At 40.9% G+C, this 12,838-nt stretch overlaps 1 protein-coding gene across 1 annotated transcript; it reads right to left on the reverse strand.

Annotated features, from left to right (window-relative positions):
- Nucleotides 1-5,504: 5,504 nt before the first annotated feature.
- LOC146630167 (uncharacterized) lies at nucleotides 5,505-8,460 on the reverse strand. The gene is made up of 7 exons (XM_085355637.1): nucleotides 8,406-8,460; nucleotides 7,857-8,147; nucleotides 7,540-7,773; nucleotides 7,330-7,434; nucleotides 7,005-7,223; nucleotides 6,120-6,458; nucleotides 5,505-5,860 (listed from the first exon to the last, which is right to left on the reverse strand). The coding sequence occupies exons 1-7, from the start codon at nucleotides 8,458-8,460 to the stop codon at nucleotides 5,505-5,507; spliced, it is 1,599 nt and encodes a 532-aa protein (XP_085211763.1).
- Nucleotides 8,461-12,838: the final 4,378 nt, after the last annotated feature.

A 12,838-nucleotide genomic window follows, 5' to 3' on the forward strand; every position in this document is an offset into this window, starting at 1 on the left:
TAAGGTCTGTGCATCCCTGCTTGGATATAACTCCCCGATGTTACAGACAGCATAACATCCTCCACAGCTTCTCCAGATTCTTTCACATCTGTCTCATGTCAAAGTCAAAGTCAGCTTTTATGACAAAAACCCAATCTACAGGTCATACACAGGAATTTGAAATTGCAATGCTCCCATTACCCTCGTGTACACTAAAACAGTATAAAGATTAAAAAATAAAATAAAAGTCTTAAGTACAACACAATACAATACAATACAATCTTACATAAATAACAGTGTCCAACACAATCAGAGTGCTTGTGGGCAAGAGTTCATGTGCAAGTGGGGTTGGGGCAGTCAGTGAAAAGGCGATGGTGGAGGTTCAGAGTTTTGCATGTCTCGGGGGTGGGGGGGTTCAGCGGGAAGCGGCAGGAATGCAGGTCTGGAGTTGGTGTGTGAGAGAGTCGAGAGGGACAGAGCAGGGAGAGAATTCAGCACAGCCTGATGGATGAAGCTATCTCTCAGTCTGCTGGTTCTGGCCTGGAGGCTCTTCAGTCTCCTTCTGGATGGAGGAAACACTGCAAAGTGTGACATAAGATAAAGAAAAAAGTGCACAAGCAGCCATATCTGAGTCGTGTTGGGTCCTTTCTACAAAATGATATTGATTGAAGCGTTTCACTGTATGACCCACTGTGTTTTTTCCTGTCATATCTTTAAGACTTCTTCCTCTAAAGCAGTGGTGGGGGAATTTCAGTCCTCAAGGGCCAGTGTCTCACAGGTTTTCAACACAGCTGATTTAAATGGTTAAATTATCTCTTCAACATGTCTTGTAGTTCTCCAGAGGCCCAGTAATGAACTAATCATTTGGTTCAGGTGTATTGACCCAGGATGATATCTAAAACCTGCAGGACACAGGCCCTTGAGGCCTGGAGTTCCCCAACCCTGCTCTAAAGTGATATGGCAGTAATATTCAGTTTTGTCAGTAGATGGCAGTGTGGCTTAAATAACTGTTGCTAAAACCAGTTGAGATATTCATGCATAAATTTAACAGAAGCTTTTAGCCCCAAATGGGCAGCATGGACACAAAGTTTGTGAATGTGATAACTCAAGAATGAAGCAACATAGGATTTTGGCATTCATGTCGTAGGTGCATCTACCAAAAACATGAGTTTAAATCATTTACTGGTGACTGGTCAAGGTGTGAGTTTTCGCCTCAAAAAAAAAAAAAAAACTAATAAAGATGTTATACAGCTTATTCTTCTGTGATTTGTGAGTACAGAGGAAATGTATACTGACTGTGACAGCGTCATTTGGCTGTTGCATTCCTTCTCTTTTCTTTTTGTCTCGTTCCTCATTCTCACTCCAGCAGTTTCAAAAGGCATCCAAGTCATTGAAATTTTCCCTTAAGCTGCGCAATAAAAAGAACCTTTAATACAACCAGACCATCAAGAATATATTAGGTGCAGCTGAGATGATGGTGATGATGAACCAGTTCTGAGTCCTCTGAGTCTGGGATCAAGATTTTTACCTTTTGTTCCATCCACAATAATGTACAAAGTCATAATACCTAAAATAGCACATTTATTAGAACAAGTTCAAATATGGTTTGTGTTCAATGAAAAGTTCCTGGATTTTAGTAGGCCTGATTTCAGACAATTTACTGGTTTGCTTGCCTTTATATGAAGCTAATCTGATTAGGTTTCACAATGAACACACCCGAAACTCTGGCTGATTGGGACCCACGCCCAGTTTCCCACCTTGGCTCAGGCGATTAGAGGATCATCAGGGGGTCCTTTTGTCCCTCTGTGGGGGGTCACTCCCACTAGATTTATATCTGGGACTCTCCACCATTTGACCTTAGAACTGAAGAAGCTTCTCGGATGAGAGGTGAAACGTCTTCAAGCAACTTAAAGAGGTCCAGACGCTTTTCTTTGCAAGCTCCTTTGATTAGGTTTTGGGGCTTCCTCTTATTTGGTGTGAGAGAGCCTGACAGAGACAGAGTGTCTCAAGTTCAAGAGCTGCTAAGTCTTTAAATATCTTACTTTCAGTTCCTATAAGAAACTGCATCATTTCAGAAGAATTTTGGCCAACCCTTCTTTACAGCATTGCTTCATTTCATGGAGGTTTGCACATCCCTCTTAATGACTCAACACAGTATTTCTATCAGGCTAAGGTCTGGAAAGACTGGACTGGACCATTGCAACACTTTGATTCTTTTCTTTTTAAGCCATTCTGTTGAAGATTTGCTGCTGAGCTTGGGTTCACTGTCCTTTGTATCACTCATTTTAGTCTAGGATTTAGCTGTCACACAGATGGCCTTAACTTAATAATTAATAATAACTTACAGTAATAAGTCCGTGAAGGTTCTCAGTCATCCAGGTCATCGTAGTCAAAGGAGCTTGCAAAGAAAAGCGTCTGGACTTCTTTAAGTTGCTTGAAGACGTTTCACCTCTCATCCGAGAAGCTTCTTCAGTTCTAAGGTCAAATGGTGGAGAGTCCCAGATATAAACCTAGTGGGAGTTTTCCCCCACAGAGGGACAAAAGGACCCCCTGATGATCCTCTAATCGCCTGAGCCAAGGTGTGAAACTGGGTGTGGGTCCCAATCAGCCAGAGTTTCGGGTGTGTTCATTGTGAAACCTGGCCCCACCTTATCATGTGAATTCCTGAGATCAGATGGCCCAGGATGTGAGTGGGCGTTAAGGCGTCTGGGAAGGGATCTCAAAACTGGATTATAGATGGCAGAGAGTTGGTGTCATAAACCACCGCCTCTGTTCAAAGATGGTCGCTCACAGTGGACATAGATGGCTTCTTTCACTCCTCTTTCAAACCATCTGTCCTCTCTGTCCAAAATGTGAACACTGGCATCCTCGAAAGAGTGTCCTTTATCCTTAAGATGCAGATGGACTGCTGAGTCTTGTCCTGTGGAGGTGGCTCTTCTGTGTTGTGCCATGCGCTTGTGAAGTGGCTGTTTGGTCTCTCCAATGTAGAGGTCTGGGCATTCCTCGCTGCACTGTACAGCATACACCACATTGTTAAGTCTGTGTTTTGGCGTTTTGTCTTTCGGGTGAACCAGTTTCTGTCTGAGCGTGTTGCTGGGTCTGAAATTCACCGGGATGTCATGCTTGGAGAAAACTCTCCTGAGTTTTTCTGATACACCGGCTACATAGGGGATGACAATGTTGTTGCGTCTGTCCTTCTTATCCTCCCTCGCTGGTGTCTGGTCTTCTTTTCTGTGCCTCTTTGCTGACTTTAAGAACGCCCAATTAGGATAGCCGCACGTTTTGAGTGCTTCCTTTACATGTGTGTGTTCCTTCTTTTTCCCTTCAGGCTTAGAGGGAACATGTTCTGCCCGGTGGTGTAGGGTCCTGATTACTCCAAGTTTGTGTTCCAGAGGGTGATGGGAGTCAAACAGGAGGTACTGGTCTGTGTGTGTGGGCTTCCGGTAAACTTCGATGTTGAGGTTGCCGTTCTCTTCAATGTGCACAGCGCAGTCCAGGAAAGGCAAACAGTTGTCCTTTGTGTCTTCCCTGGTGAACTTGATGTTTTTATCCACAGTGTTAATGTGCGCAGTGAAGGATTCCACTTCTTGTGTCTTGATTTTGACCCAGGTGTCGTCCACATATCTGTACCAGTGGCTGGGTACTCTTCCTTTGAAAGAGCCAAGAGCCTTCCTTTCCACTTCCTCCATGTAAAGGTTGGCTACAATAGGTGACACGGGGGAGCCCATGGCACAGCCATGTTTTTGTCTGTAAAAGCCTTCGTTGTACTTGAAATATGTAGTGGTGAGGCAGAGGTCTAACAGTGTGCAGATCTGATCGGGTGTGAAGTTGGTCCTGTCTTCCAAGGAGCTGTCTTCTTGTAGTCGTTTTCTGACAGTCTCCACGGCCTCCGTGGTGGGTATGCAAGTGAAGAGAGAGACTACATCAAAGGACACCATGGTTTCATCTGGATCCAGGGTAAGTTTCTGGACCTTGTCGATGAAGTCGGTGGAGTTCTTGATGTGGTGTGGGGTGTTCCCCACGAGAGGAGCAAGGATGGTAGCAAGGTGTTTAGCAATGTTATAAGTGGCTGAGTTTATGCTACTGACTATGGGTCTGAGTGGGACAGCTTCCTTGTGGATTTTAGGAAGTCCGTAAATGCAGGGTATGGCATCCCCTGGGTAAAGGCAAATTACTGTAATAACTTACAGTAATTTGTGAGGGCCATGGCCACCTCAGTGACTGGAAGGTTACTGAACCCCGTTACACATATTATGTATATACTTCATTTTGTTTGATCATTGTATTTGAAATAAGCTTGAATCAGGTTGGTACAGTTGTTGGTAGGTTAGGACATCTTAGTTGCACTGCACAGCAGCATGTTATAGTCAGAAGCCAGTTTTGAATGTTTTTCACTTGTCGATAATCTTTCTCACTGTAGAATGATGGACTTCATGTGTGAAGAAAGCACGTTAGTGTTAAGGATACAAATCTGGTACTTTAATACAATTCAGAGGTCATACAGATCAAATCAAATTATAAACTTAAATAAATTAATGAGTAAAATTATGCATAATTTCTACATTCCAGAAACATCATTTTCATTACTCCTACCTGAAAGGCTGAAAAGAGATTTGATTTTTCTGAGTCTTTCTCCAGACAAACTACATTCAAAGCAGCTCAGTTAAACATGTGACATGGCTACATATTATTATATGTTCATCTAAAACCTGACAGTGCTGACAGTGAGAGCAGAGACATGTGACACTGTTAGTGGTTATTTTGTGGTACAGACAAAAACCTAACAGAAGAGAAACCTGCAGACACAATGACTTTGATGTTTTCATTAATGGCATCAGAAGCACACAAAGTAAAGTGCTTAAGATTAGAGCTTTTCAATCTCAATTGGATTTCAATTTCAACTTATTTCTCCTGTAATTTATATTCCAATAAAGTGAGCGTAATCCACTGATGGATCAAGAAGCTGCAGTGTCTTTGCTGTGATGGTAAACATTTATCATTGGAGAAAAAAATCACCATATTAACAAACGTTTCTTTATTGAGCACACAGTGGCTCGATGGTGGAGTAGAGGTCAGCTGTGTGGTTTTCACTGAAGTGCAGTCTGCTGTAGTGATGATCATCCTGCCCTGCTGACTGAGCTGAGATGTTTTCATAAATGAGATCAAGGGTCATCTGATGAGACGAGACAGTGATCATAAATTCATGTTAAAGAGAAGACCCTTGGGCCCCCACCCCAGCAGGCCCTGGACACAGCCAGGGGGACCAGGCCACACCAAGCAGCAGCTGGCGGGTGGGGCACCAGCCACCAGCAGGGAGCATGGTAGGGTGAAATAGGCCCCCACACCTGGAGCAGCATGAGATGTTCTGAGAAAGGTGGAGTCTAAGACACAACCTGACACACACACATACATTCATATTGCTGCAATGTCTCTGAAATTCTGTAAAGTTTATGGATTGGAAGTCCTGTTGTACAAAAACAAATAAAGTTTAAACATGACTGGTCTTAGAGATAACACAATAATGTTCACCTAATACACAAGAAGACAGTGATAGGGAGAAGTATTAAACCCAGCAGAGCTGCAGAAACTCCTGCAGCTGCTCGTATCCGTGTTCCTGTAGTACTTTGGACAGTGAGAGTCTTTGGAGCAGAGCTGATATCTTTGTTGGTTTTCACAGCACACGAGTAGCTTCCTGCATCCTCCCTGCTGACTGGGTCTAGGATCAGATGTTTGGTTTGGTTCTCTCTCGGGGTCAGAGGTCGACTGTTCAAGTACCAAATGTAGTTTGTGTTGTCAGTCAGAGGACAGCTGGTGCTGCAGGTCAGTGTGACTCTCTGACCCTCTGTCACCACTGCAGAAGGACTCATCTTCACTCTCAGCTCTGAAAAACACTCAGACTGGTCAGTAACTGTAACGGTTTCTCATTAAAGAGACAACAGGATTTGGTGCTTTGGATTTTCACTAACTTCTGAAGAGTGCAAGAAGCATTAAAAACTCTTTGTAGCTTTTTGACTAAATAAAACATCATCATCACCTGAGGAAAATTCCTGCATCTTTTTCTTGTCAATTCAGTTGAAAGCATTGCAGAGGATATTGTGTTGACAGCTGTTTTTACATATATAATGACAAACCATAATTACCTGTGACAATCAGAGTAACTCCAAGAAAATCAGACTCTATCACTTCTTCAGCTTCTGTTGTGATGGTGAACCTGTATTCTCCTGAGTCATCTCTCTTCAGCTTCTTTAATCTGAGGATGTGTTGGTTCTTCATGATGTCATCATACTCCACATGATCTGCATCCTCAGTCAGCTGTTCAGCTTCCTCCTCAGCATTTCCCTTAAATTTATACCAACATTTAGACTGTATCTGCTCGTAGTCAGGATGTGAGTATTTACTGGAGATGTTCACTGAAGATCCTTCCAGAGCACAGATTCTGCTGTGGACATAATTCAAACTCCAGCAGGAATCACTGAAACCTGAAATATGGATGAAACAGAAATATAACATACATAAACAGAAATAATTAACAAATCATTTCTGTTTATGTATGCTCTTGTATCACATATGTAAATGATTTCCCTTGATCATAAATTTTTAATCAATTGCTATGCAAATATTTTATCAGGACATATAAGATATACAGTAAATTATTGATTCAAAAAAACTGTTTTCAGAAAAAAACCCCTCAGTGAATTATTACAAAATCATTACAAAATATATAAAATTATTGCAAAATAAGCACTGACAATTGCCAATAGCTATAACAGAGACTCACACCTCATACAATAATGAGTCAAAACAGCATAAAAATGCAAAAGAACAACACCTGTGACTGTTCCAACAAAATAAAACATCAGATCTTAAAAATGGTGTTTACCACATTATTATTGTAGCATTAAAATTTACAGTGTTTCTGTTATTGTGGTCAGATATTCTAACAACAACACAGAACAATCAACTGTACCATACCATAACTGTTCTATTTTGTAAGTTTACAGACAATAAGTAATAAGTTTACTCACAGACGTCAGCAGAGCGCACATCCTCAAGACCTTTTACAGCACAAGACAAACTGTCTGGCTGAGAGATGGAAACTAGAATCTGTTTTCCCTCCTGCACTGTAGGCTTTCTGTTTTCATACCACACAAAGGAAATCAGAGGGTCAGTCAGAAAACAGCTGCTGTTACAGGTCAGTCTGATGTGACCTCTGTGTTCAGCAGGAGTCCTCTGGACATGAATTTCTGTTGGGAGATGATGAACACATTTTCCACCAGTTCATCTCTGTCATGTCAAATAAATTAACAAATAAAAATGAAATTTCAAAGTGCAGTTTGTCCAGAACTTCACCTCTGGGATATGTGATGGAGCAGGACTCGTCCACTGATGTCTGCTGAGAAGAACACATTCTCCCTTTAGCATAGGTCACACTGAAGCAGGTCTCTGTGATGGAACCTGAGAAAAACCAACAACTTTCAGTAAATTCATTAGAGTCTGAAGAGTAAAGTGTTTGTGTTTAACATCTCATAACATGATGAGGAGGTGTCCATCATGACTCACCCACAGAGACTTCAGGGGCTCTGAGATGCTCGTAGCCTTTGACAGCACAGGAGTATGTGACTGCTTCCTCACTGCTGAGCAGCTCTTGGTACCAGGGAGACCAGTCCTCATAGAGAAACTCTCTGTTCTTGTACCAGATGTAGGCTGCAGGCTTTTCAGTCAGAGGACAGCTGCTGCTGCACATCAGTGTTACTGTCTGTCCCTCTGTGGCAGGAATCACCTTTACCTGCAGCTCTGAGAGGTCACATGACCAACATGAATACACTGATCATTCATAAAATCATTCATTTGTGATGCATTTGTAAAAAGAACTGTACCTGTAACATGGAGATGAATTCCACATTGTTGGCACGTTGATCTGTCAGCAGTTTTAATGCAGCAGTAAAAATTTCCATCACTCTCTGTCAGATTATTGATTGTTAGAGTGAAATTACTCTCTGCTGACATGCTGTACTTTACATGTGTTTCATCTGTAGTGAACAATATCTTGGAGATACTCAAGTATCCAGTGTACCAGCTATTTCTTGCAGTGGGATGTTGATGTGAGCAGGGCAGATTCACTGATGAACCTTTCAAGGCACAGATGCTGTTTGGTTTTCCCTGAACACCTTTAACACAACATGTGATTAGAAAACATGGTGAACATTTATGCTAACTTTCTTTTCTGTGCTAATCTGTGATGACAGCATGTTACTGTGAAGGATCACAATCTGGTGCTTTGATATACTTCAGATTTCAGAACAGCAGAACAAGTAACTGAGACTTTTCTCATTTCTTAAATAAACTTGTAACTCTCTGCGTCTTTTTTCTACATTCCTGACACATATTCCTTACAGTTATCATGAAGAGAAACAAATTATTCTTACCTGAGAGGCACAGAATGAAACCCAGAAACAAACATCCAGCTTCTGCCAATAACATGGCTGTTATTAAATTTAACTTCTAATGAGAAAAAGTTGGCTGTATGAATATTTTAAAGGCCTAGTTACTGCCGCTGTTTATTTTAAACTTGAAAAAATATCAGAAACCAGAATCAATCAAAAGCCATCTAAGAGGATAAACTGAATGCAGAGCTGATTTAAGTGTTTCTCCAAGCTGCATTCAGTTTTAATACCGTCGCTTCCTTGTTTATCAATCATTTCTTTCACTACAAAGAGACCTCTAGTGTAGAACTGATATACTGCAGCAGAAATTAAAAATCATATTGGATTCATGTTAATGTAATTCTCATTAACGTGACAGGTAAGACCTGAGTCTGGGAACCACCTCTGGTAGGCGGGGCTGTTTTTCCTCTTTATAATCACAGGAATCTGGGGCTGTGTGAATGCCTGGTCTAAGCAGTGCTATTTGGCCTTCTAAACTTTCTAAGACAGCTTGATTTAGGTTTTATACAGTGTTGGGGAGTAACAGAATACATGTACTGCTGTTACATATTTAAAATACAAAATATATGTGTGTTTTATTTTTAATTAACAATACTTTTATGATGTATAAGCAAAGTCCAACATCCTAAACTCTCACAGGAGCCATTTTATAGTGACTTCATTTCTGTTTAAATTGTTGAAATCATCACATCACACTGGCTTTAATACTAATCTTCATATCTACTTGTTATCCAGTTATTTAACAATGGATGCTCAACATCTTTAACAGCACAAGAGAAGCTTTCTGAAGAGTCTGAACAGTAAAGTATTAGTGTTTAGCATCTCATAATATGATGAGAACTTGAACTAAGCTTTTCAAAAGCTAAATGTGGCCTTGGAGAGGTACCTATTTCAATAGGAATTATCCTTAGTGGCAATGGACTCAGTAAACTTGGAGAACACATCAGTAAGAATCAATACATTTATATGACCATCAACAGAGGGTTCAAGGCATTAGAAATTAATTGCTAGAATCTGATTAGGCCTCCCAGCCATGAGGTGACCCATGGTTGTTTTAGGTCTGGAATAAACTGCCTTAGTCTGAACACAGTGTTGCTGACAATGATCTTCAACCTCTAAACACACCTGGACTATAACATCTCTTCTGTATCAAGTTTTCAATTCTGTCTATCCCCTGGTGACTATGCCCATTATGTAAGTCATGCAAAACCTCATTCCTGAAGCTCTGAATGAGCTAGGGAGGCAAAACTTGGGACAAAGCGGTGATAATAGCTAGCAAACCCTAAGAATGATCTTAACACAGCAACAGAGCAACATTCAAGGACTCCTCAATTCAAGGCAGGTGAAAAGCATCCTGCCTAGTCCTTGAATTCAACAGACGGTAATCCACACAAAGCCTCAGTTGGCATGGTAACACATTTTTACTGGTTGATCTACGTTCCTACCCTCACCTATGGTTACAAGCTTTTGCTAGTTCCAGGCATGTCCCACTGAGAGGATGCCCCAGGGCAGACCCAAGACATGCTGGAGAGATTATATCTCTCTGTTGGCCTCTGAAGCCTTGGTTTTCCCCTGGATAAGATGGAGGAGGTGGCTGGTGAGAGGGAGGTCTTGGTCTTTGCTTTGGCTGCTGCCCGCGGTACTAGTTTACTTTACTAGTTTACTATATTTATAATCCACATATACCATAATGGTTTCCTAAATGTTGCCAATACAAACAAAGTAGTAAACCTAAGTAAGTCACATTTTAAGCACAGTTTAAAAAAAATAAAATAAAAAAATAAAGCCTTAATGTCAATTCAAACAATGGCAGTGAGAAACAAAGTTTAAAATAGCACAGGGTGGGCCATTTATATGGATACAATGTAATAACATGGGAATGGTTGGTGATATTAAAGCCCTGTTTGTGGCACATTAGTATATGTGAGGGGGAAAACTCCTCAAGATGGGTGGTGACCATGGTGGCCATTTGGAAGTCGGCCATCTTGGATACAACTTTTGTTTTTTCAATAGGAAGAGGGTCATGTGACACATCAAACTTATTGGTAATGTCACAAGAAAAACAATGGTGTGCTTGGTTTCAATGTAACTTTATTCTTTCATGAGTTATTAAGTTTCTCTTTGTTCACAGCCATTGACATGTCGAACAGGTTAACACGTGAGCAGCGGATCGAAATTGTGTTGATATCTGGTGAACGCAGTAACCGGGTCATTGCAGCAGATTTCAATGCAAGACACCCTACGAGACCACCCATCTCCCATGCTACAGTTAGCAAACTGCTTGCTAAGTTTCGTGAAACTGGTTCAGTGTTGGATTTTCCAAAATGTGGACGCAAGAAAACTGTCACTAATGAAGAAACATCAGTGGCTGTCCTAGCTTCATTCAGCAAGAGCCCACAGCGTAGCACTCGCCGCATGTCACTGGAGAGTGGCATCAGTCGAACATTCCTTGACTGAGTGACATCCTATTTTAGATCTTTAGCCAAAGCAACCCAACTTTATTTATAAAGCACTTTAAAAACAGCAACCACTGACCAAAGTGAATGATATGGAAATAAAAATAAAATTTAAATAAATTTAAATAAATAAAAACAAATAAAGGGCAGCACGGTGGCACGGTGGTTAGCACTGTTGCCGCACAGCAAGAAGGTCCTGAGTTCAATTCCAACATCAGGCCGGGATCTTTCTGTGTGGAGTTTGCATGTTCTCCCCGTGTTTGCGTGGGTTCCCTCCGGGTACTCCGGCTTCCTCCCACCGTCCAAAGACATGCAGCTTGTGGGGATAGGTTAATTGGATAATCCAAATTGTCACTAGGTATGAATGTGAGTGTGAATGGTTGTCTGTCCCTGTGTGTTGGCCCTGCGATAGACTGGCGACCTGTCCAGGGTGTACCCTGCCTCTCGCCCTATGACAGCTGGGATAGGCTCCAGCGCCCCCTGCGACCCTGAAAAGGATAAGCAGAAGCGGATGGATGGATGGATGGAAAACAAATAAATATAAAAGAAACAAAATTAAAATTAGAACACAAAATAAGAGCCTCAATACAATATACAATTAAACATGAGCATTTTTTTAAAAAAACTTTTAACAAATAAAGTTACTTTATAACCTTAGAAAGGTTTTATATATGTTGACAATACCCACTACACTTGTAAGGTTCATAGTTTGTTTAAGTTATACTTTTCTATGCTTTTTGTCAATTTTCAACAAATGACTCATTAAGTTAATTCAGGTTTTTGAGCTATCGTGTTTACAGGCAGAATGACACTCAATCAAAAACAAACCTGATGTGATATTCAGTTTCATGATGAGGTGAAACTGAATATCAAAAGATAACTACAGCAGCTTGAGTGGTGTGGAGGGAAGAACTCACCGCTGCAGGGTCAAGGAAAGATGTTTGTGTGAACATTTTTCAATTTTAAAATAAGCTTTTCAGCTTCTACAAACATCTGGGAACCCAAATGCTGCAGTCTCACATGCATGATGCAGAATTTCAAAACACACAAAATATTTTTACAGCATCACAGGTCTAGAGACTTCAGCTGGCTCAGTTTAACTGTCACACTCCTAATACAAGTACATGATACATGATTTGGAATTGTCTTTTAGCCAAAGTCTGAATGTCAACAAACGTTTGCTGCTGTCTTGTGACAAAAGGGTTAACTGCAGGTAGCTCTGCATGTTGGATTTGGCAGTTTTAAACCAGATGCAAGCTCGATGGGGATTTGTGTCTCTAGCTGGAAGTGAACCAGCAAACTTTCACTTTTCTCTCTTTAAAGAACTGTCTGTTTCCATTATCTAGTAATCACTGTGTGCAGATTGAGTCCCCAGCTGTCTCAGGGGGTGCTGCTGGAAGAGGTGAGCGATGCAGTGTAGTGTATGAAAAGAGGGAGGTCCTCCAGTATGTGGAAAAATATTAGTGGAGAACTGAAAGCACAAGAAAATCACAACTGAATGAGTCAGTTTAACCAAAGTTCCTTTCACTATTACTCTGAAATTGAGTGCAAAGCAGTATATATGGAAAACTAACACAGGAAACACCTGACGTGCTAAAGCCTCTTTAAAGATGTTTTACAGCATCTGGTCACCTTATCCTGCTGCTCAAGTTTACTTTTAACACATTAACCAGTGAAAAGGTTGTACAGCTTATCCTTTTGTGGACTGAGTAAAGAGGAAATGTATACTGTCTAAGACAGTGTCAAGTGACCATCGAGAAAAGAGTTGCATTCCTTCTCTTTTCTTTTTCTCTTGTTCCTCATTCTCACTCCAGCACTTACAGGAACACTCCTATGACTGATTTGTTTTTTTGCAGAAGAAGTAGGCAAGGAATTACTTAGCATTCTTTTATTCATCTGTTTTACCTGACTTAATCCTGTAATACAATGGTATGTTAATAAAATGTATGAATAACATTT

Source organism: Diplotaxodon limnothrissa, linkage group LG6 (genome assembly GCF_057381915.1).
Source record: "Diplotaxodon limnothrissa isolate DT_005_m linkage group LG6, D_limnothrissa_male_GT1.1, whole genome shotgun sequence".
In the NCBI taxonomy this organism is placed as follows: Eukaryota; Metazoa; Chordata; class Actinopteri; order Cichliformes; family Cichlidae; genus Diplotaxodon; species Diplotaxodon limnothrissa.